Source organism: Lipophrys pholis (assembly GCF_963383615.2).
Source record: "Lipophrys pholis genome assembly, chromosome: 16".
NCBI classification, from domain to species: domain Eukaryota; kingdom Metazoa; phylum Chordata; class Actinopteri; order Blenniiformes; family Blenniidae; genus Lipophrys; species Lipophrys pholis.
Genome location: NC_137634.1, coordinates 3,190,307 through 3,212,927, shown reverse-complemented (window position 1 = coordinate 3,212,927; position 22,621 = coordinate 3,190,307). Strand labels below are relative to the sequence as shown.

The window sequence follows — 22,621 nt, the reverse complement described above, 5'->3', positions numbered from 1 at the left end:
TGGTTTTCCACCAAAGACACAATTAGTCAGAAACGACACCATTCAGAAATGAAACTTTATCACTTCGCTGTCTGTGCTGAAGCTCCAGAAATCTGTCAGGGAAGAATCAATTGTCTTCAGTCATGTGTTCATTGAGAGTTTTTCCATAGAGCCGGCCCGTGAGGTAAGTGCACTGCAATCATGTGCATATTTATTTTTATACAAAGGGGCTTTTTCACTGAAGCTCTCACTCAAAGAAATAACACAAAAAGAACTTCCTGCAGGATAGAGCGTTTTATCACACAGCTTTACAAAGAGTCTTTTCTACAGTCAAACACTGATCCAGTTTCTTACTAACAGCCGGGAAGCCGCAGCCTTTTCAAGTAAAAACGCATCATTTTTTAAATTTTCGTTCCAGAAAACGGTTTTGAAGACGATGTTAGTTTGCGCAGAAACGACAGAAACAGTGAAAACAATAAATAACTTTTTAATCAGTGTGATCTTTTACGATTAAACGTGTTTTGTGGCTCCAGAAGAATAATATTTGATGGACGGAGACAAAAACATCCCTTTTTGATGGGAAAGGTTGCAGATTCCTGCTATAGACAGACGAGCAAGTCGAATTTGTGTTCCGGTGACTGTCAACTACTGCAGTTCTTCAAGACCTTGTGAGAAAAGGGGGAGGAATTTTAAAAGATTTTGTTTGTTGAAATATTTACTCTTAGCCTCTCCTTCCTGAGGTTTCAATGTCACACCTGAAGCAATAATGTTCCTTACAGTCATTTTAAAAATCATGAATGATGGACTGTTTTACTTGAGAGCTTTTGAGAAAACAAACGTTTCATGTCCAACATCCAAAATGTTGAAGAGAATTTAAAAACAGTGACGGTTGTAGAGCCGGATCTCTTTAGTGTTAGTGTACCGCCATCTAGTGGCCGAAGGCAGCAAGTAACACTAGTTTCTCTAATAGTGCTGCTGACCTTCATAGCAATACTTTAGAGTGCTCAAAATGAAAGTCACTTAATGTGGTTTTGCCCTCAGATTCCACATTTTTGACAATCTGTCCGTCCGGAAATTAATCAAGTATTAGATATTATTATCCCTTTTGATCTCTGTCACTTGGTTTTAAGACTGACCTCAAATACTCAACATAAACATGAATACATATTGAGAATTCTATTTTTTCCACCGTGAAAAGCCTTTAGACAGACTGTCCGACCTACTTAAAGGGTCTCTCCTTGTTTCATACTTTAAAGAGGAGTGAAAAAAAAGTGATTTGTATTTGGTTTGTATTATTTTTGTGATGTTTTCTTTTCTTTTCTTTATTTCTCTTGTATCATTGGTGTCCTGGGTAACTTTATAGGTTTTTGAGGAATAGGCAGAAATAAGCCTTGGCTCCAGTCGAAACCCATTTTGTCTACAGATATTAAAAAGACAAAAAAAACTAACATGTGTACGGGAACTTTTAAGCACTATAAACTGCTATGAAACACTATAGAATGCACAAAATTCAACTTTTGCATTTTAACTGTAACCGAAATAAATCATTCATTCATTCATTCATTCATTCATTGTTGGATATTTCAACGAACTTCTAAATGTTCACATCTCGTCAACAAAGTATGACATTTTTTAAGGGGAAAAAAAATGCATTCTCTGCATCATTCGTCATTTACACATGATGCATTCCAACTTATAGATCACAGTGGATCTACAAGTTCTTATATCATCAGAGAATATAAGTTAAATATAATAATAAAATGTAAATACAATCCAGGAAAAGGACCATAGCCAGTGAGATGACCGTGGTCCTAAAGGTTAACACCTTCACCTTCACCACATGTAGTGCTGAACATTCAATATACGTTTTATTTTACATTCAATAATCTTTCTTAGAAACCAGCACTTTGAATGTCTTTTCCTTGTGTGCCTGTGGGGCGTCTCTCTGTTTTCAGCTTCACTCACTATGAAACAAACTCCTGTTTATTCCAAACGGCCTTATTTAACCTGAGAAACTGTTGAAGCTTGTTGTTTCAAGAACTGGACTTGAGTCAATGAATTGTGGGGGAATATTTGTATTGATCTTTCCTGAGGTCAAATTAACAAGCCAAACTCTTCTTCGTCAATAAACCAGTGAACTAAGTTACTTTGCTGTGCAGAATTCAGTTAGTTCCCGTTGGACCGTCTGCAGTAGATACACGGTTCCGGCGGCGTCAGCCATATGGGACGAAGCAGAGTTTGGACATTTTATCCTGACTTGTGACTAATCCAAGGTATTCATCGTGCTTGTTTCCTTTCGATTTCATACCTACAACTTAATCATTGTTTATAAATTTGTGTTTTTATAGAAACAGTCTCATGTCAATCTGCCATGTATATCTGACTTTGGAAGTGGGAAAAAAAAAATCTTGCCAGTCCTTTTGTACTTTTACAGCATATGTCAAAGGCCACACACAACCTCATTTCATCTCACAGAATCTGAACCATTAAAATTATATATATATTTTTTTTTTTTATAGTGTTTTCTTTAGTTTCTGAACAAAGAAATGTGACTATATTGAATATAAGATGATGATACGTAACAATTGAACAAACTGAAATAACTTTTTTTTTTAAATATTTCTTAATACACTCTGCTGGTCAATTGTAGGTCTCAGGATTGTTTTGTCTGGTAAGCTTACTGTTAATTATTCGTACTTGATAAGAGGTCATCCATGTTCAATCTGGCTCACGTACGGCTAATTTTGGACGGATCTTCAAGGCTGGAACTGAAAGTTCATTGTCTGAGCCTCCATCATGTCTGCAGCTGGTGGATTTATGTCCATTTGCTTGTTGCTCTCTGTCTTTGTCTTTTGTCTCTCTTTCTATCCTCTAACCGGGACAGAAGAAAGTCTACACCTGAGTCTGGTTCTGCAGGTTTCTCCAAGGGTATTTCCTTTCCCACTGCCTCCTATAGTTGTTCAAGTGGAAATTCTGAGTTTTTTCTCTGTAAAAGTGCCTTGAAATGACTGTTGTATTTAGTTCTAGTGAAATAAAATTGAATTGCTGCTCAACAATAACTGAGTATCAACATTAGCAGGTCCTCCAACGGCAGTACCTTTCAACTGACAACAGGGGGCAGCACTGAACATATGTGTGAGATAAATATTAAGATTTTATTGCAATATGACCATGTCTACTCATCTACTGTCCTTTAATCGTCAGATATTTACTTGGGTGTTCTGGTATTTGTGTAGTGGGCGTGGCAATGTTTAAATTCGGGTGTTTTAACTGAAATGTGACAACAAGAGAGTAACTGTGTGTGATTTACTGAGGATAAAAAGATAATTATGACACTATTATTTTAATTAGATGTGATGTTTGTTCAGGGTGTGTCATTGTTAGTAAGAGGCACGTTAAAGTTATATATCCGTTATTGTAATGTAAACGGAAAGTCCCCGGTAGGTAGTAAAAACCCGCTCGTGTGTGTTTGTGCGCCGCGCGCCTCCTCGCTCGTTCCTCTTTCTCGGGGCCGCGCGCCGAAAAAGGCTACAGACGAGAGACTCGGGGACGCGCTCCGTCCTCTAGCACGGATGCGACCGGAGAGACGGACGAGCACGGAAGGTAACGAGCAATGCGGACATTTTCCCGTCACGGAGGCTTCGTAGCGGCGCCGCGTCCAATGTTTTATCGCTTTCCGTCGGCGTCCGGTTACGTAGGAACCCGGGGAGGTCACTCCCAGACACGGACCGACCCTCCGCCGAGCCGCCGGCGTTCGCAGCGCTGGGGCAGGTTGTTGAATTAAAAAAAAAAAAAAGGGGGGTGTGGGGGTGTTATTTTGCACCACAAGTCGGGGCTGACGTGTAAAAAAGCTGAGTGAACACTAAACATCCCGGCTTTGAGAGTGTGAATGTGGGGGAAACAGTTGCTCCCGGGCTGGACATACCTCGGTGAAAATGGCCGAGACCCTGCAGGTCAGGACGGTTCAGGCTGTGTTATATTGAGGTTTGCTGACTGGAGGAGTTCGAAGGACCCTCTTGACCCCACGAACAAGCTGAGCCAAGGGTTCATTTGATCCTGCCCTGCTCGTGTTAAGAGAGGCTGCATCTATCAGGGCAGCTGTCCTGGTCAACTGATCATCACTGCACCCCCCTCCCCTCCTCCAACACCCCCAGTCTGAATGTATGGAGCACTTCACTTCCTAGGACCATCCAGGTGTCTTCTCTCCTGTACGACTAATGTTTATGTTGATCTCAGTTTCAGGCTGGTGTGAAGTTTCCTCCTCACTCGCCCGAGCCACCAGCCTCCATTCCCCTCATGGAATCGCCTCCAGCCGGCCAGCACCCCGTCCCAGACCTCCTGCTGCCCTCCAGCGCCTGAACCGCGAGACCCAAGACCCAAATACGAGGCTCCGCTGAAGAACGAGGCACAAGAAACTGACTTTGGGCTGCAACCGACCGCAACCATGGGGGCCGTGGGATATGGCTACTACCGGGCGGTCATCTTCGTCTGCATGTTCATCGGGTACTCGCTGTATTTCTTCAACAGGAAGACCTTCTCGTTCGTCATGCCCTCGGTGATGGAGGAGATCCACCTGGACAAAGATGACCTGGGTGAGACAGAAATATCAACTGTTCATGTGTTTTTTAAGAACTGCTTGATCAACGATTCCACCACTTGAATTGTCACCCACCCACCCGTTTTCAGCCCAAACTTGTACCACGTCCGTTTTTTTTTTTTATGTTTATGAAAACAATGTGCGTTTACACTGAAAACCACGCAGTTAGCATGTAGGGCCACTAGTTGGTGCTGTTGGTTGTTTTTGTAATGAAACTACACACATACAGCGGAGAACAACCACTGGATATGGACTAGGGAGTCACGACTCCATGGAGGCCGCCATTGTTGTTATTGTCCATCTGCTGAGCATGTGCAGAAGAACTATTTACTACGGTCGTGGTGTAGCTGCTTTTATGAAAAGTTATTTTTCCCCGTTCAGACCGAGTCGGACCATTTTCAAAAAGTTGTGTTTTAAGTTAGTAGAGCTGGTGCTTTACTTACCAGCCATGATTTTACGTGTTTAATCAGTTAAAAAAAAAAAGCCCTATATAGGCAAAGTACATGTACCATTTATATAAAACGTCACCGAGTTGTGAAAAGTGATCGCCCCCACCTTGGACTCGGGTCTCACTTCTGGCATTTGACCGATTGCGCAAGAGAAATGTCGAGCAGAGCGCGGTGTTGGATGCACTCCATCTGTCGTTACAGCGCAAGATAAATAACAACATGTAACTTAAAGAGCTGTGAAGTAGGACAGTGTGTTCATCAGGATCTGCTGGTATGTTACATTTGATATTGGAAGTACATCGGCCATTATGTAATGAGTCTTGTTGTATTACAGTATGAAAAGTGAGACTTTACTAATGAGTCAGATGTTCAGACATTCGTAATGTAATTAAGAATGTCTGTACAGTCAGTATTACAGTGTTGTGATGTCTGCTTTTTTTTAATTTTGAAACAGAGCTGCCTTTAACCAAGCAAAAGGAATTATACACGACGACGTTTGTGAGTGAAAACGTTGAGCTTTCATTGTCCTTTTGGTGAAAGTGACTCCCAAGGTGGCACTTTATGAAAACCCTCCGTCTCCGTGGAAACGGGAGAAAAGGCAACTTTATGAAAACGCTTCCACTCCGTGTCGACGGAGGAAAACGCTGTTTTTCTGAAGCGCTGCTTCCTTTCGTTGCGTTTTGAGGGTGTCCGTTTACACAACAACGTGCTGGGAGCCAGTGCAAACGCAACTTTTTTTAAAAACATCTCTTTGTTGCACCACGGCCGTAGTAAATCGTTCTTCTGCACATGCTCAGTAGACGGACATTAAGAACAATGTTTGACTCCAGAGTGTCATGACCCACAGTCTACGTTCTCCTGGGACTTGGTGCTTTTATTTTGACCGTCACCGTAATAACATCTTCATCGTCTTTCCACCAGAATGTCTGCGTTCTCCCGTTGCTAATGTTTATATCGTATTGTTCTCTGTGCACGCGTGTGTGGTTTCATTACAAAAACGTGAAAACGACATTGTTTTTTAGCGATCGTTTTCAGAACGTTGCCGTGTAGACACGGAACTTTTCCGCAACGCAAAAAACGATGTGTTTTCACTTGAAACGTTGTTGTGGAAACAGAGTTTTTCCCTCTTCATCCAAATCCTGAATCTCAGTCATTTCCTCTGGCGAGTGAGTCAGTGACACAGGAAGTCGTGATACAGGAAGTCGTGATACTGGGATTTAGTGATACAGGGAGTCGTGATGCAGGGAGTCAAAACCAAACACACCCAGCAAACATTTATTTACTGAGAATTGATGCATTAGTCATGAAAACACTATCACTACAAGTAATGTTGATGATACTTAAGTGCTCCATTGTTTTCATCCCCTTTTATCTGTCAGACGGAGATGATAACGCTGTTACAGTGATGGATGAATCACCATCATGTCTTTACCTTAATTACCTTTGAGACTTTTTGATTATATGCATTTGAAGCTTCTATCTCGTATCTGCATTTGAGGCATTTTTCAGCCCAGAAACTGAAGTTTGTCTTTCTTCCTCTCGTCAGTGCAGAAGCTCCGACATGCACGTTGGTGAAATATTACAAAACCCACCAGCACAACTCGTGGCGAGCACTGCGGAGGGATTTCTTCCTCGATTAGCGAGAAAAACTCTGATCTTGTGATCGGGGTATTGATGATATTACAGTGTGAAGAATCCTGATGAAAAATTACCATAGAAGAAGTCACGGACAGTTCTCTAATGTTTCGTGTTAAAAGTGGTGTGTGTGTGTGTGTCCTCTCCGAACAGACACTGAAACTCAAAGGAAATGGAGCCATTGATCCCGATTTGAATGAAATAATTATTTCCGTGGCTTTTCTGTCTGGTTTTAGAGCCGCAGGAAAGACTTTCCACCTGACGCACGCTCATGTTTGAAAGTTTATTTTTAAAAGTGAAGAAAGGACGAGAAAGTGCTTCAGATGTGTTTGGACTAAGTAGTGTGTTTAATAATATCACAGGTGATCACAGGCTCATTTTTAAGATGCTTTTAGTTAAAAAAAAAAAAAGAAAAGATTTTTCACTTCTTTTCAGTGAACGTTTTTTACTCATAAAGGTTTGCGAGATCGTGGCGAAAGTGATTAACAGTGAAGTGATGTGATTATCACATAAACACGATTAACAGCCCGATGGACTGGAAACTGCATCGTTTTTATTTTAGAAAAGTTTCACCGTCAAACAGCCTCCATCCATAATTTGCTTGTCAAGCCACGAGTTCATGTGTCTTTTTATAAAAAAAAAATGAATAATCCAACTGTTTTCCTTCCTCTTCCTATAGTCCCAGTCCGTATCTGCTGTATGTTTGAAACGTGTAGTGAATGTTCACTTTATAGATACAAGTGATCAATATAAACAAGGAGTGTCGGACATGAGGCCCGGAGGCAATAAGTCTGGCCAAACCGCCAAGTAAATGGGAATTTTTTTTATAGAGAACAGATTTAAAATTCAACAAAACACTGAGACCGGAGCTTAGTGATGGCACTTTTCCACAGATTTAAAATGGAAATGGGTCGTTTTTGTGAAATGTCTCAAACCATTAAATTCTTTAGGAGGGTGGGGTATTTATTTATTTATTTATTTATTTATTTATTTATTTATTTATGAAAATGTACGAAAAATTAAAGAAGGAACAAGAAAAAAACTGAATAAATAATTAAAAAAGAGACAATTTACAGTGTGTGTGTTCCAGAAGAAGGATAACTTTTTAAATCCTACCCCTTTACATCTCTGGTGTCACAAATCACACAAAAGAGAGTTAAAATGCATATAAACAATCCCAAAATCAAAAGTAAATAAGGCTAAGTCGCTCAACAAATTCAAGCTTTAACTTGGACGTGAAAAATGCTGAAAAACTGTGGGAGGAAAAAAAACTTGAATTTGCAAAATAAAAGTCTTTTTTAGCTACAAATTCAATTAATCTATTAAATAGATATTTTGCCCAGCCCTACTAGTAAATGGATCAGCGATTTGAAACGAATGAGACAATGAGAGTGTCCGTTTTACTTCACTCTTAGATGAATTGTGCGCGGCTTGTTAGACTTGAGATCGTTGGCAATATTTGCCATGGAAATAGGACGTTTGTACCACGAGACCAAGAAGCGTCGGTGTCAGATATTGAAAGACGTCAAAGAACCATCTTCACTGGGAACGGCGGCAACGAAAAGTCACATCGAGGGTTAAAACTGGGGAAAAGATTGATGAGATCAGTGAGACGGTTTGTCAAGAAATGCCATGTTCCTTCTCCTGGTCTTATAATGTTCTTGTACTAAATTTCCTGTTGCGCCTCGTCTGTCCATCCCCTCAACGGTTCCCGTGTGTCTCTCCAGGTCTGATCACCAGCAGCCAGACCATGGCCTACGCCATCAGCAAGTTCATCAGCGGCGTGCTGTCCGACAAGATCAGCGCCCGCTGGCTCTTCTCCATCGGCCTCTTCGTGGTCGGCGGCATCAACGTGGTGTTCTCCTGGTCCTCCACCGTGTCCATGTTCTCCCTGCTGTGGTTCATCAACGGGCTGGGCCAGGGCTGCGGCTGGCCGCCCTGCGGGAAGGTGCTCCGCAAGGTAACGCCGCCCCAGTTTTCTTTCTGGTCTCGGTGATTAGATTGGTGAAGGGGTTTTTTTTGTCTGTAAGAAAGCTCCACTACACTCCGTGGGCAGAGACAAACACGGGGCTTCTAAGGAGCTCCCTTCAAGGTGGCAGCGTTGGGGAATAAATAGGCTTTGGCATGTGGTCAGCGTGGAAACGGGATCAGATTACAGGAGGATGTATTTATAGAAGATTTCCTCGGAATCTTTACGTTTACTAAATGGAGTTTTCCTTCTGCAGTGAGAGTGGAAACATTAAAGGCTACTAGTGCGTCCCTCGCCGGGTTAACGTACACATCCCGTGTCTCAGCATGAGCCCGTTAATGCTTTAGTCTGCTAAGTGTGTTTTCTCAAGTTACTGCCGGGGAAGCCGTGTGAAGGAGGAGGGGGGGTTATGTCATCTCTGTGTTTGGCTTTTTGCTGGAAGGACACACTGGAAACCTCAGGGTTTTTTTTTTTTTTAATCATGTAAACTAAATCTTATCAACAAATCACATGTGCATCTATTCACACTTAAGATTCAGAAAGCAACCTAACAAGCTCCTTTAAGAAGTTGATGTGTCATTAGAAAACAGGCGCAGGAAGAACATGCAAACTCCATACAGCAGCTCTGTGGCGCCAGCTTTGTCGTCTCAAACTGATGAAATGTGGCGTTGATAAGTTTCAAAACATGCGGCTCTCCAGAAAAACAGGTTGAATCCACGTATTTGCGGTTCCCATGTTGTCCACCGGGGGTCGCACTGTCGCCCACAAAGCACCAGAACCAGAATCCAACAGCAAATGGCAGGAATGCAGTGCAGCTGTCTACTTAGCGGAATAGCATTAGCATCAGAGCAAAAAATGTGAGGATGAGTTTTTGGTTGTTAAGTGAACTTTCGTCTCCCCTCAGTGGTTCGAGCCGTCCCAGTTTGGCACCTGGTGGTCGGTGCTGTCCTGCAGCATGAACCTGGCCGGCAGCCTGGGCCCCATAATGATCACCGTGCTGCTGCAGTACTACGACTGGAGGAGCATCCTCACCATGTCGGGCGTGTTCTGTGCCGCCTTCTCGCTCGTCTGCGTGGTGTTCGTGAAGAACGAGCCCAAAGACGTGGGCCTGCCCAGCGTTGAGGTCGCGGCCAAGAAGGGGGCGAAGGGAGGTGAGTGAACCTCGGAGGAGGAGATCGGATTGGCTTTTATCGTCTCATTGTGGTGAAAGTTATCAAGTGTCTACGGAATGACCAGAACGTCCTACAAGCAGTGTACCAGACGCCTTCACAGAATTTTTATTCTTTTTTCATTTCCAGTTCATTTTATTCCAAGTGGATTGAATTAAATGAGGAAAAACGTGTTGTTTAGTTAAGCTGCTCCACTATTTTCACCTAGATTATTAAAAAAACCCATATGTTTTTAATGTTAAATGCTTCCGTTGAATTTCTGGCCAGTTATTTTTACTCTGATTACATTAATTTATCTTGAATATGAGCAGAACTTCACACTTTACTCTGTTGGTTCCCATGTAAATCACTCATAGTGACACTGGTGACCTTTTTTCTTCACAGAGGTCAGTAGCTCAGTGGAAAACAGTCTGTAGATCACATTTCTTCGTGTGTGTGTGCGTGCGCGCGTGCGTGCGCGCGTGCATGAGTGCGTACACATTCACTTGTTCTTCTGATCCCTGCTCGGTTTCTCCAGTAGGGGGCAGCGTTGTTCACACTGTCTCGCCCAACTCCTGGGGAGTTTTCTAAGATTTGAATGTTGCTGGATAATCTTATAGGGCACAGCCAATCGGATGAAATCCTCACTGAAAGAGCAGCAGGACACTCTTGACGTGTAGAAACATGCAGGAACTTAAAATAAATGCGGTTTCGGTTTAAATACAGTTTTCTGACGGGGCAGCAGGTGGTAGATCAAGTCTCCCAATTCTATTCAAGTGAAAACACAAAACTTCCGCAGCATTTTTCAGGGCCAGTGGAAACTTTTTGAAAACGCTCCGTCATTGTGTGTGTGTGTGTGTGTCTCCCCGCCAAGGAAACGGCGAGAGCACCCTGAGCGAGTTCCTCCTGTCGCCCTTCCTCTGGGTGCTGTCTCTGGGCTACCTGGTGGTGTTCGGGGTGAAGACGGCCGCCACCGACTGGGGTCAGCTGTTCCTCATGCAGGAGAAAGGCCAGAGCACCCTCATGGGTACGTATCGCCGGGCCGTCGCCCCCCACCGCGTTTCTCCGTGACGCCATTGACGTCCGCTGTGCTGCCAACAGGCAGCACCTACATGAGCGCCTTGGAGGTGGGCGGCTTCGTGGGCAGCCTGCTGTCGGGCTTCATCTCTGACAGAGCCGTGTCTCGGGTGAGTAGGGAAACGGACCGAAGGTGCGTCGGTTGGATTCAGCGTTTTCAGACTGCTGTTTGTCTTCTTTCTCCAGCACGGCCTGAGCACGCATGGCAACCCTCGCCACGGCCTGCTCATCCTCATGATGGCGGGCATGTACGTGTCCATGTACCTCTTCAGAGTGACCGTCACGCCTGAAATCCCTCAGGTAGCCCGTCGCTGCTCGCCGCCCTCACTGTGTAAACGGCGTACAATGGATTTAAAGTGTGTTTTCTCTCTTCGTGTAGGAGGCGCCGCTCTGGGTCCAAATCCTTCACCCTGTGTCTGTCCTGATCGGCGTGTCAGAGAAAGAGGTACGCTCCAATATCTTGAGTTTACGCCCCAAAGTGGACATTTTAAGACTTTTTTTTTTTTTTTTTTTAATATCACACGATAACATCAACCCACATGGAGCTGGAACTGGTCCCATTGCTGCAGGGAAAACACAGGAAGACACAAGCTCACACATTTTCACAAGTACAGACATTTTACAGTCAACGATGATCCCGACATGCAGGTCTTTTACATCGGGAGAGGAATCCAGAGTTCCTGGAGAAAATCCATGCAGGCACAGGAAGAACATGCAAACACAAAACTGTAACTGTAACTTTAGAGTTACAGTTTCAACTCCTGAAAAGCTATTTTATTTGAACTACCCACTAACACTATTTTTGCTCCTTGTTTATATTTTCCAGATTGGATTCAAGGTTCAATTTTGAAATATTAAAAAAAAAAATCAACAAAATATACATGATGCTTTTACTCATAAGTGATACATATTTGTCACAAAAAATTTGTTACACTAGTTCTAGTGAAAACAGAAAAATTTTTGTTTTCGTTTTGAGGCTTATTTACACATCAACTGTGCTCAGAGTCGCTGATATTGCAACTTTTTCAAAACGCTCCGACTCTTGTCCCCGTGGAAACGGGGTAAAACGCAACTTTTCGTGTAATAGCAATCCAACTTGGTCCATACGAATATCCGTGGAGCATATTGTTCTCTCCGTCTGTGTGTGTGAGATTTTCTTCACAAAACGAAAACATCAGCACCCACTGGTGGCGCTACATGAAAACTACATCGTTTTCAGATTTTCCGTTGTTTCGGTGTAAACGAATCGCTGTGAAAACGTGTAAATGCGAATCTTTTCTGAAACAAAAAACATAGAAATTATGTGTTTTCACTTGAAAGTTTGACCTGTAAACAGCGACTGAGTTTCATGTAAACAAAAGCATCATGCAGGTAAAACGTCTCTGCAGCGTAAGTTTGTAAAAGCCCGTGTTTCCCTCCATCTTTTTCCAGATCTGGATCCTCTTCCTCGGCGCCATGTTCGGATTCTCTTCCTATGGACCAATTGCTTTGTTCGGGGTGATCGCCAGCGAAAGCGCTCCGTCCAACTACTGTGGAACGTCTCACGCGGTCGTGGCTCTGATGGCGAACGGTAAGTTCGCGGCATCGCACCCCTGGTGGCGCTCCTCCGCACACTAAACCAGCTCTCTAATGTGTCACAGTGGGGGCTTTCATGGCGGGGCTTCCCTTCAGCACCATCGCCAAGCAGCACAGCTGGGACACGGCCTTCTGGGTAGCCGAGGTGTTCATGGGCGCTGCCACCGTGGGATTCTTCCTCGTACGCAACATGCGCACCAAAATGGGCCGGATCGCTGAGAAAACGGACTAAATGAGCCGGATGACGGGCGTCTGTTTTCACAGCCTGTAAACAAGACGCTTCTCAAAGGGACTAATCTGGTTGGATTCTTCCTTCTTTAATCTGGTTTATGTAGATACTCAGGGTTGGTACACGACATTAAAGACGAATCGTTTATGACTCGCATACACACACGTATAATAACTCATAATGTAACCGTCCAGAGGGGGCAGTAGATTGTAGTTGTTTGTTCACAAGCTTCCATTCGACTCGACCCACCGAACGGTTGCTTCACGACAGCTGGAAGCTAAAGAAAACACCATTGTCTTGGAATACGAGCCGCTCTCGACGAACCCCGCCTTCAGCGGAGGTCAGATATATTTAACTTAATGAATGTCGACACGAGGGTCTGTGTATTTTCTCACGTTCCGCACAAACGTGGTAGCATGTGTCCCCGGTCGTTTTATGAGGCACAATCAAAAAGCCCCAGACTGCGCCTATAAAAAGAAGAGGCGGGACCTGATTTAATTGTCACCTTGAACAGCTGGACCGCGGCTCCTAATGCGCCCTTAAGAGTGTCCCGCTTCTGCAAGGACACTGCAGCACGCCTGCACTGTGAGCGACAGTCATCCAGTTAATGTGGCAGGAAGACTTGTGCGTCGAGGTAAAGATTCAGATTTGTGTGTATTTAAAGCCAATCATGCACGCCAGGATTAGTGGATTTGCAACTTAATTGGAAAGTGTGTAATACGTTTGGTGTGCACTCACGAGGACCCGTGAATGCCCCTGTCATAATTTAAATTCTGTTCATTACTCTGGGTTTTCTTTTCTCTCCGTCTCGACTTGCAGGCGCAACATTTTCTACACGACAGGATTAACTACCGTTTAATTCAAGATCCCATATTATGCAAACTTGACTTTCTATTGGTTTTTTAATGGTCATCTTCCTCACTTGCGCCACTTTTTAGTGGATGTCAATCATCCGGGCCATGCAGAGATTTTCCCTTCATGATGTCATGCAGGGAAATAACCACTCCCTCTGGTATTGAATTCTCACTTTGAATCTCCCACAGGAAGATGGTTCAGTTACCAACAGGTGACGTTTGTTTCTTATTGCAAGTGCTACTGGAAAACAAACACACGTCATGAACATTTAAAGGTACAGTCACTGCCTGTTCTCAGTAAAGCACACGAGAGGGACTTTTAGACTGGCTGAAATTCTGGACCAAGGCTGGAATTGGAGAAAAAACACTTTAAATATAATGTTGTTGAACCTCTTGATATGGAAATGAACTTGTTAAAAGACTGTTTAATATGGGACCTGTAACAAGGGATGGAAAACAAAAACGTCATGAGTGAGCCTGCCAGTCTGAGACGAGGTAAAAGATCAAGACTTACAGGAATTTAAGAAAAAAAAACAAGAAACATTTGTCTGACCGGGAGATGAAGATTATTACAAAGCCTTGTGGAAATGCACACACAAATATCATAACAGATATAAATACACATAAGTTATTCTGCTACTATAATAGCTTATATAGATAATAAAACAAATATAAACAAGACGTCAGGCTCTTTGTAGACAGCATCCAGTGTGTGGCAGCGTCGGTATTTCCATACAGGAGGTGTTCATGTACAACTTGAAGCAAGGCAATCCTTATTACAGGCGCTACAGACGTCCTGTAATGTAAAGGCAGCCATCATTCTGCTGCTCCTCAGCAGAACTGGAGAATAATAACTGGAATAAAAAGAGAAATATTTCATACTACAAAATATTTCTTCCAATAAGAAATCAGAGCCAATAAAAAACAACATTCACGGTTCCAGCCAATAGAACTAAAGACTAAAAGCAATAATGAAAATAAAGAATGTGAAGACCGAAGGTTGAAAAGTATTTATTTTACCAAAAATGAAGTGAGTGAATCACTTCTTGTTTCAGATTGTAAAAGCCACACCTCCCTCCCTTCTTTTTGATTTCACCTCGTACTAATACCTCAAGAGTTTGTACTCACTACTTTAGCGGCCGGCTCACTGCACTGACATGAAGCTTTGAGATAAACCTGGTATTTTTCTACACACGTATTCTTGTTGTTACTGAAGAGCCGCTTGTCCTCATAGGAAATGTGTTGGTTTTTTTTAAACGACCAACGGACGTCGTGTGTCTGTTGCACCACATCTGGACTATGTCACTGCCATGGTGCGGAGCAGTTGCACCTCTGGATTATTTACCATTAGATCTCTCATCTCAGAAACTTTGGCAGCCTTTCAGCAGGTTTGTCTGGAATCATACGAGTGTAAAGTGCTAATAAAGGTGAAGTTTTATTTGTTTCCTGTTTGTCTGGACTTGAAACTCTTTTCTGCAGACTTACGTTTAGAATTATTATGACGACAACGTTTGTCCTCCAGAGTGTCACGACTCCCAGTCCATAGTCTCCTAGGATTTAGTTTTATAGTTTAGAGCAGGGATCTGCAACCTGTGGCTCTTACTTGTTTTCATTTCTTCATTTTATTTGCATTCCACACTGATATAAAGAGAAAAACAAACACAGTCTAAGGTAAAACGGCTAAGTCAGCCATCGCTTTGAAGAAAACAAAAAAGGAAATATGATTTTTTTTAAATGAATAAAAAGAATAATTGGAAAAGTAAAGAGAGAAAAAATGCTAGTGGAGCTGAAATGGCGTAAACACTGGTAAACGTACAGCGACTATAAACTGCTAAATAGCTAAAGATGTATAAAATGACTAAAGTGGGAAAATCCGTTTAAAAAAAAACAAAAAAAAAACCTAAAGGACCACAAATGCTAAAATGTATTAAAATATATCTAAATTGCAACTTGACACTTCATTAATACAACCTTAGTTTTAGTATTTTAAATTTTCTTTGGTGGAAAATTGTGAAAACGGCTCTTTTTTTCCCTAAAAGTTGCCGACGGCTGGTTAAGAGTCACCAGCAAAACCAATCCAGCGTCATCATCTGTCGGTGTTCTGGCCAGTGTTGATGTTTATAGCGTAAACAAACAGCACCCACTAGTGGCCCAACGTGATAACTACACCATTTTCAGCGTTTCTGCCGTTTCCGTATAAACACGTCGTTTTCTAAACGGTCAAACCAAGAAGACACCGGCGCTCCACTGTTCCAACCTTTCTCACTGTGAGACAAGACCAAAGATTTCTTCACATCTGGTGAGTTTTCATGTGTGTCGACTCAAAGTTTAGCTCTGTGGAATTTACTGAACGTCATCAAAGTTACACAACCTCAAACTAAGGTATGGGAGTATGGCTGCCATCAGTTTGAATTTCCAACACTGATTTATTTTTTTAACCATCGAAATCACCATCAAGCACAGAATTTCTTTGGGCTTCTCATTTTTCAAATAAAATATTCAATATTCAAAAATTCTGCAAATAATTCGGTGTAAAAAATTTCAACATCTAAAAAGAAAGAAAATCTATAAAAAAAAAATGTAATGTCTCTAAAAGTCTCAAAAATGTTGCTTTATCCATGTCAAATTTTAAAATACTGGCGTATTTTGAAAAACTGGATATTTTATATATTTTATATGTATAGAAGAAGATCCAGTGCCTAATGTACACTGTATACAGCCTCATAGTGCCTCGGAGTGTGTATGAGACATCCAGTGCCTCATACACACTTTTAAAATATTTTTTACACTGAATTCATTTCAATATTGAAAAAAAAAAATCAGAAGCAAAATAATATATATCTGTGCTCGAAACTCGATGGCTTTTACATTTTAAAGTCTGATTTCAACGTTAAAAAGATTCAGTTAGAAATTCAAATTCAACCTCTGACGGCAAAGATATACTTCCATACTGTTGTAAAGACTGAATCTACGCTTTAACATTCAGAATAATGAACAAATTAAAACTATATACCTTTTAAATGCAACAACAGCACTTAAAAAAATCAATATCTCAAATGTGATATTTTGCCAATATTGATTTCCTTTATCCTGCTCGGTTGTCTTTCATTGTTTTGTTTTGTTTGCTTACTTTGGAGGGGATTCTGTCATTTCTCTTCTCGTTGATGGTAGATTAGCATCAGAATGCATTCTTGCAAAAGAAAAAGAACTATAAACCTGCTTCCTTTTTCACGATTATACATGTTGGAATAGTTTGGGGGTAGAAGATGAAGGAGAAAACATGTCCCTCTTGTTTCACCTGAATATCAGAACCTCTACGAGTTTTATCATTTCCTTTAATTTATTTGTACCGGAGAGTGCATATTAATAAACAATGCATCGCTTCACGAGGTTTGCTCAATGTTCCGGCTCCGGTACAAGGCTAATTTCCACCCATTATTACACATAAAACCATACAAGATTACAAACATATAAAAACAATATGGTAAAACAGAGATAATAACATAATTGACCTTGTTTTCTGTCACTAAAGCTGCGTCGCACCAGAAATCTAGAACATGTGAGAGTGTGAAGCTGTCCATGGTGCTGAAACTGGATTTTTCTCTCTAAAACTATTATTTGCAGACTGTGTTTGGTTTTTTACTGTTTTTAGTGGTTCAGAATTCTCCGATTTAAAAAAAAAATAAAAATAATAATATATATATATATATATATATATATATATATAAAGGCCTTTTTGTTTCTCGCAGAAAAGTTGTGTAAATAAAGGTTACAACTTTTCACAACTTAAAACTGAACAGTTACTTAAATCTGACTTCACCCATAAATCCTGTAGAATCATATATATATATATATATATATATATATATCGGCAGTGACCTCCCTCAGTCTTCAGTACCAGAGGCAGCCCTGCAGCATGATGATGCCTCTACTGTGTTTTAAAATAGGTAGTCTGGATTATTCATTTATGTTTAAATTTTCTGGACTACACTTTTGAAAAGACTTTAAGAGTAATTGCTTCATTTATCAATTTTCCTATTAGTCATAGTATTGTAGATGTTTTTGTGAGTTTCTTTATATTTACTTTTAATCCCTCACTCTGACTTTATTGTTTCTGCCCGGCAGATGTCTCACTTAAATTATTTAGAATTTTCGTCCCGGAGTTTCCTGAAAGTGTCGGGTTTTTATTGAGTAAATTATTTCGTGTTGCTTCTTATGAAATGAACCATATAAATATCGATAGATCGATTGATTAGGTGGCGTATAAACACACTGCTGCCCTGCCTTCCCAGAGAGATTTACTTTGGTTTCATTTCAAAAACTCACTGAGTCGTAATTGTTAAAGCTGGTACTGAGGATTGAAGGTGTCTTAGTAAACAGCTTTATCTAGTAACACTCGTGTTTATTTAAAATTTATAATTAAATGGCATCAGGATTAAATCGTAGAGATTGATTCTGTAAGTCTGAAACACCGTCGTTTCTCATAATAGCAGGAAAACCGTGTTTAGTCCCAGTAACAAGACCTGTGCAGTTAAAACTAGAACACATTTCTCACTTATTTTATTTTAAATACTCTCCCACATGTTGTATCTGTGACACTTTTCTGTCTTTCTTTCTGTACTGCCGTTTTTCTCGGTCCAGTGAGTTTTGATTGGTTTGTTGTACGGTTGAGATTGAAAGCAGAACTCTGCTTTGTTTTTACTTCAGACCAAGACCAGAAAACCCAAGAGAACTTCAACGGTGTGAAGTTCAGCTCTTCACCATTAACGAAAATGCAAATAACCTTTTGCTGACTCACATATTTGGTTATTTAGCCGCTCAGTACGGTGGCCCTGAAGGGTCAAAGCAACGGCAAAAAACACAACTTCCTTTGCTGTTGTGTTGTTGCTGTATTGTAGTTTCTTCAGTTGCGTTGCTGCTGTTGTATTGTAGTTTTTTCAGTTGCGTTGTCTTTTGCAGTTGCGTTGCTGCTGTTGTATTGTAGTTTTTGCAGTTGCGTTGTCTTTTGCAGTTGCGTTGCTGCTGTTGTATTGTAGTTTTTTCAGTTGCGCTGTCTTTTGCAGTTGCGTCGTAGTTTCTGCAGTCGCGTTGTAGCTTTTTCAGTTGTAGTTTTTGCTGTTGCATCGTGGTCTTGCTGTTGCATTGTAGCTTTTACAGTTGCGTTGTTGCTTTTACAGTTGCCTTGCTGCTTTTGCAGTTGCGTTGTTGCTTTTACAGTTGCGTTGTTGCTTTTGCAGTTGTGTTGCCCCCTTCTGGGCCACCACAGCTAGAGGTAAACCTGTTTTAAAATCAGACTTCCATCACAATCACTCTGTATCCAGTTTACACGTTACGTTCACCTGTAATCGGCATTGATTGAACAACACAGTATGAACTTACACCAAAAGTCATGGTTAAAAAAAAAAAAAAAAAAAAAAGAAGAATCCACTGACATTCACTAGTTTATTCCCACCAGTGGACCTAAAGTACCAGTTTGTCAATACATTTCCTAGTTTATGGTTGGATTTACTCAAAATGTGCATTTCACTCATAAATTATATTAAAGAAAAAAAAACAAAAAAACAACTAACTGCTCCAAAAGGAAAAGTGTTAACTACCAACCCAGTTTTTATTGGTTCGTTGATAACAATCATTACACAGGTACATCTATAAACAAAAAAAAATAATAAACTGCACACTTGTACTTGATACAGAAACCTCAAACCCACATGAATATTGCTACTGCTGGTATGCATTTGACATTTCAAAAGAAAAGTAGTTTGTATGTCGGCGTGTAAGAAGCCACTTTTTTTTTTTTTTTTTCCGTTCCTGGATTACATACCTCTTTAGCTTGGCTAAGAAAACAAATTCCCATTTTACCATCCTTACAATGTACCATTACACACTGCATACAGAAAGACCGAAAACCCCCGTTTTTCACAGCAGCTATACAAATTTATTGCAATGCTATCACAGAAACAAGAGACACAACCAAAGACACGCGATGCACAGTTCTGAAAGGGAGAGCTCCAGTACTACGGACTTTTAGGTTTATTGATCAGATCGGTTAAGAAAACTGCATGAGTACAAGAGTTAACGAATAGGAACGAAGCTTACAGACATTCTAAAACACTTGGGTTGTTTTTTTCTTCTTCTTCCTTCTTCTCCATTCTAAACAATAAAACAATGAGTTTGCCCCGTGACCGTCCGTCCCCCACCCCGGCACAGATTACATACACCGTCCCTTATAAAGCATCTGGAATGTAGTCCACGCAGGCCAGCCCTTCCGTTTTTTTTTTTTTTTTTACCCCCAAGCTCCTGTGAACGTCATGCTTGCACGTTGTCGTGGTAACCTGTCCTGCACCCTCCCCTCCTTCACATTTAAAATTGAAATGAAATCCACTGACAGTGACAACAATGACCGCAATGCAAAAAAAAAATAAAAAATAAAAAAAAATAAAAATTGTGGGATGTGATGATTTTCCCCCGTTTTCCAAATTTGACTTTTTTCTTTCATTAAAAAAAAAAAAAAAAAAAAAAAAAAAAAAGTGTTCTCTACAATCAAACTACTAAAAAACCTGTATTTAGAAAATAGTTGATAAAAATATTCCCCTGAATTGTACAAGAAAAGAGGTACAGGGAGCACTGGTAGAAGACGTGGCTGGAGAGATGTTATTCTGCTGCCTCATCTTTATCTTCAGCGGCGTCTGTAGCGGGTGCCTGCAAGACAAAGTTCAGGGTGTACATCATGAACGCTGCTGAAGTATCGTGCAAGAACTGCAGGATATGTTTTTTTTTGTTGTTGTTTTTTTTAAAACAACCCGTACCTCTTCCTCAGCTTTGGCTTCGCCATTCTCTGCAGGGGCCTCTGGCTCTTTCTCCTCGGGCTTGGCCTTCTCCACCTCCTTAGCTTTCTTAGGCTTAGCAGGCGCCTTCTGCAAAATGACATCACACGACCTGTGAGCGCCGGTTCAGTTCGCATGAATGAATCCACTCACTCACAAGTGATACCAAACAAATCGCACCTTTGGCTTGGGTTTGGGCTCTGACTTTGATGGCTGAGGTTTCTGTGAAGACGAGAAAGAATAAGAATTAGCAAGGTGGAGTGCGGTGGAAGTGAAAACCCAGCAAAGAACGGCGGGTTACTACTTACATCTTTCAACCTGTCAGATCTCCTCTTGGGCTGCAGAGAGTGGACACACAGGAGGATTACCATTAGCTATTACTGACCTCTTGTGGATGTGAACGGGAACTGCTCCAACACGTTACAAGTAGTAGAATTCAAACTAAAGTATAGAAATAAGACAGATTCTTACCGCTGCTTCCTCTGACGCTGCCTGCAACAGAAAACAAAAATATATAGATTTAAAAGATTTGTATTGTGTTATGGTGGATTAAAGCTTTAGAGAGAGAAGCAGATGGATTATGTAATGCAGAAGTGGGCGTTTCCTTTGGATTTATATATCGTCTAATCTGGAGCGTGCAGCGGTATGTGGATAGATTGAAAGATACAAGGGACTATTTGTGCAGGCGGAGGGGTAATGAAACAACAACGCGGATTAAAATGTGGCGTCACGTGGTAGAGTTAACGAGCTGCCTCCACTGTATGCCTCACGGAGAGGAAGAGGAGGAGGAAGACGAGGAGGAGGACTCCGCCTCCTCACAACACTTCCATTCATTGGTAATAAATGGTACCGCCAGTGTCCGGAGAAAGCCGAGCGGCGTTCCCGCCACGAATTTGAAATAGAGTCACTCGCTCGGCGAGCAGAAGCTCCGAGAAGCCCCAGCAACAGGAGCAGCGCTGCGCTGACAGAGGCTCGCCATTGCATAACCCGCGACACGGAGAGCAGCTCGCGCTGCTCGAGCTGGGGGCAAACCGCGCGACCAGGAAAAGCACTTTTCACCGAGTGCAGGAACAGAAAAAAAAAGAGGAAAAAAACAATGGCGGCCGCGCGGCAACGCGTCAAATTAAAACATTTCTAGTGTTTTCACTCGACGAGAAGATTAAAAAAAAAAAAAAAAACACAAATTACATGTCCACAAGCAACTACTCTGAATGAATATCTGAGTCATTATTGTGATTTTGCACCGAGAGAAACTTCCACCCCCTCCATCGAAAACAATCAATATGCCGCCAACTTTCTCTGCAGGAAAAAAAAAAAACAAAAACCTCTACACCGAGTCTCCTTCACTTAAAAAAAAAAAAAAAAAACGTTTTAATCTGGATTACAGCTGTGCACGTCACCATTCTTTACAAACATACCAGACAGGAAAAAAAATAGCACAAAGATAATCAGTGCAGCCACTTGATAAAATCAAAACAAGTTAACTCGGCGCCGTGCCGTATTGTTGACATTCACTTCGCGCACAAAAAACGGGGCATTTTCCAACAACGTTTCCATTTCTAATCCGAAACAAGAGCCCGGTTCACGTAAAGCAGCTACGGGTTATAAATACTGTATTCCCGAATGCATGAAAGATAGCAGTGTACTCACTTGGCTCCTTTTAGGCATGGTTGGTTTTTTTGTGTTGGGGTGTTTTCTCTTTTTTTTAGAAAAAAAAAAAGAAGAAAAAAACTCGAGGAAAAGAGAGGTAAATGTGACAGAAAAGAAGAGAAAATACAGTGGTATATTCGGGTACAGTCTAATACAGCGCGGCGCGACGTTAATGTTCCATTGGAAGAAGAACTAGCTGAAACCGGATTGGATTCTCCCCCTCCCTCAACCATTCAAACAGAGCTGCACGGACCGAGCCTAAGTCCCGCCCCCTCCGCCGCGCTCTGATTGGCCCGCCGGAAACATTTCAAACTCTTCCCCCCGTCCGATTGGACGCGTCCGCACCTCACTCAAGCGAAACATGGCGAGCCATTTGTCTTTCGGCGCTGCCATCTGCTGTAACAGGGCAAAAAATTGTCATTAAAACGGGCTCTTCTGAGCGCCCTTGTTTTTGTCCTCCTCGAGCAGTCGAAGTCGGTTTGTGATAGTATTGTGTGTACTCCTGCGTCTTCAGCGGTTACGGTGAAACGTGGCGTGTGTGTTGAGGTGACGATTGAGAGAGGGGTGTGTGCTCCCGCCGTTGAAGTCTTTGTAATCTAGCTTGGGAAAATGGCGACAAGATGCTTGTGGGGACT

The 22,621-nt window shown here is 41.7% G+C and overlaps 2 protein-coding genes across 3 annotated transcripts; one reads left to right on the top strand and one right to left on the bottom strand.

Annotated features, from left to right (window-relative positions):
* Nucleotides 1–3,476: 3,476 nt before the first annotated feature.
* slc37a4b (solute carrier family 37 member 4b) lies at nt 3,477–14,959 on the top strand. Of its 2 annotated transcripts, none has more exons than XM_080483180.1 (10): nt 3,477–3,582; nt 4,216–4,571; nt 8,388–8,620; nt 9,534–9,780; nt 10,652–10,804; nt 10,879–10,964; nt 11,041–11,154; nt 11,234–11,299; nt 12,286–12,424; nt 12,495–14,959. In XM_080483180.1, the coding sequence occupies exons 2-10, from the start codon at nt 4,424–4,426 to the stop codon at nt 12,659–12,661; spliced, it is 1,353 nt and encodes a 450-aa protein (XP_080339306.1). In that variant the 5' UTR covers nt 3,477–3,582; nt 4,216–4,423; the 3' UTR covers nt 12,662–14,959. The 2 variants fall into 2 exon arrangements, with proteins under 2 accessions (XP_080339306.1, XP_080339307.1); XM_080483181.1 differs by having other exon boundaries at nt 3,571–4,140.
* Nucleotides 14,960–19,246: 4,287 nt separating this feature from the next.
* On the bottom strand, nt 19,247–22,213 carry hmgn1b (high mobility group nucleosome binding domain 1b). Its single transcript, XM_080483468.1, has 6 exons — nt 21,987–22,213; nt 20,808–20,828; nt 20,645–20,674; nt 20,517–20,558; nt 20,319–20,426; nt 19,247–20,211 (listed from the first exon to the last, which is right to left on the bottom strand). The coding sequence occupies exons 1-6, from the start codon at nt 22,002–22,004 to the stop codon at nt 20,164–20,166; spliced, it is 267 nt and encodes an 88-aa protein (XP_080339594.1). The 5' UTR covers nt 22,005–22,213; the 3' UTR covers nt 19,247–20,163.
* Between the last annotated feature and the right edge of the window lie 408 nt (nt 22,214–22,621).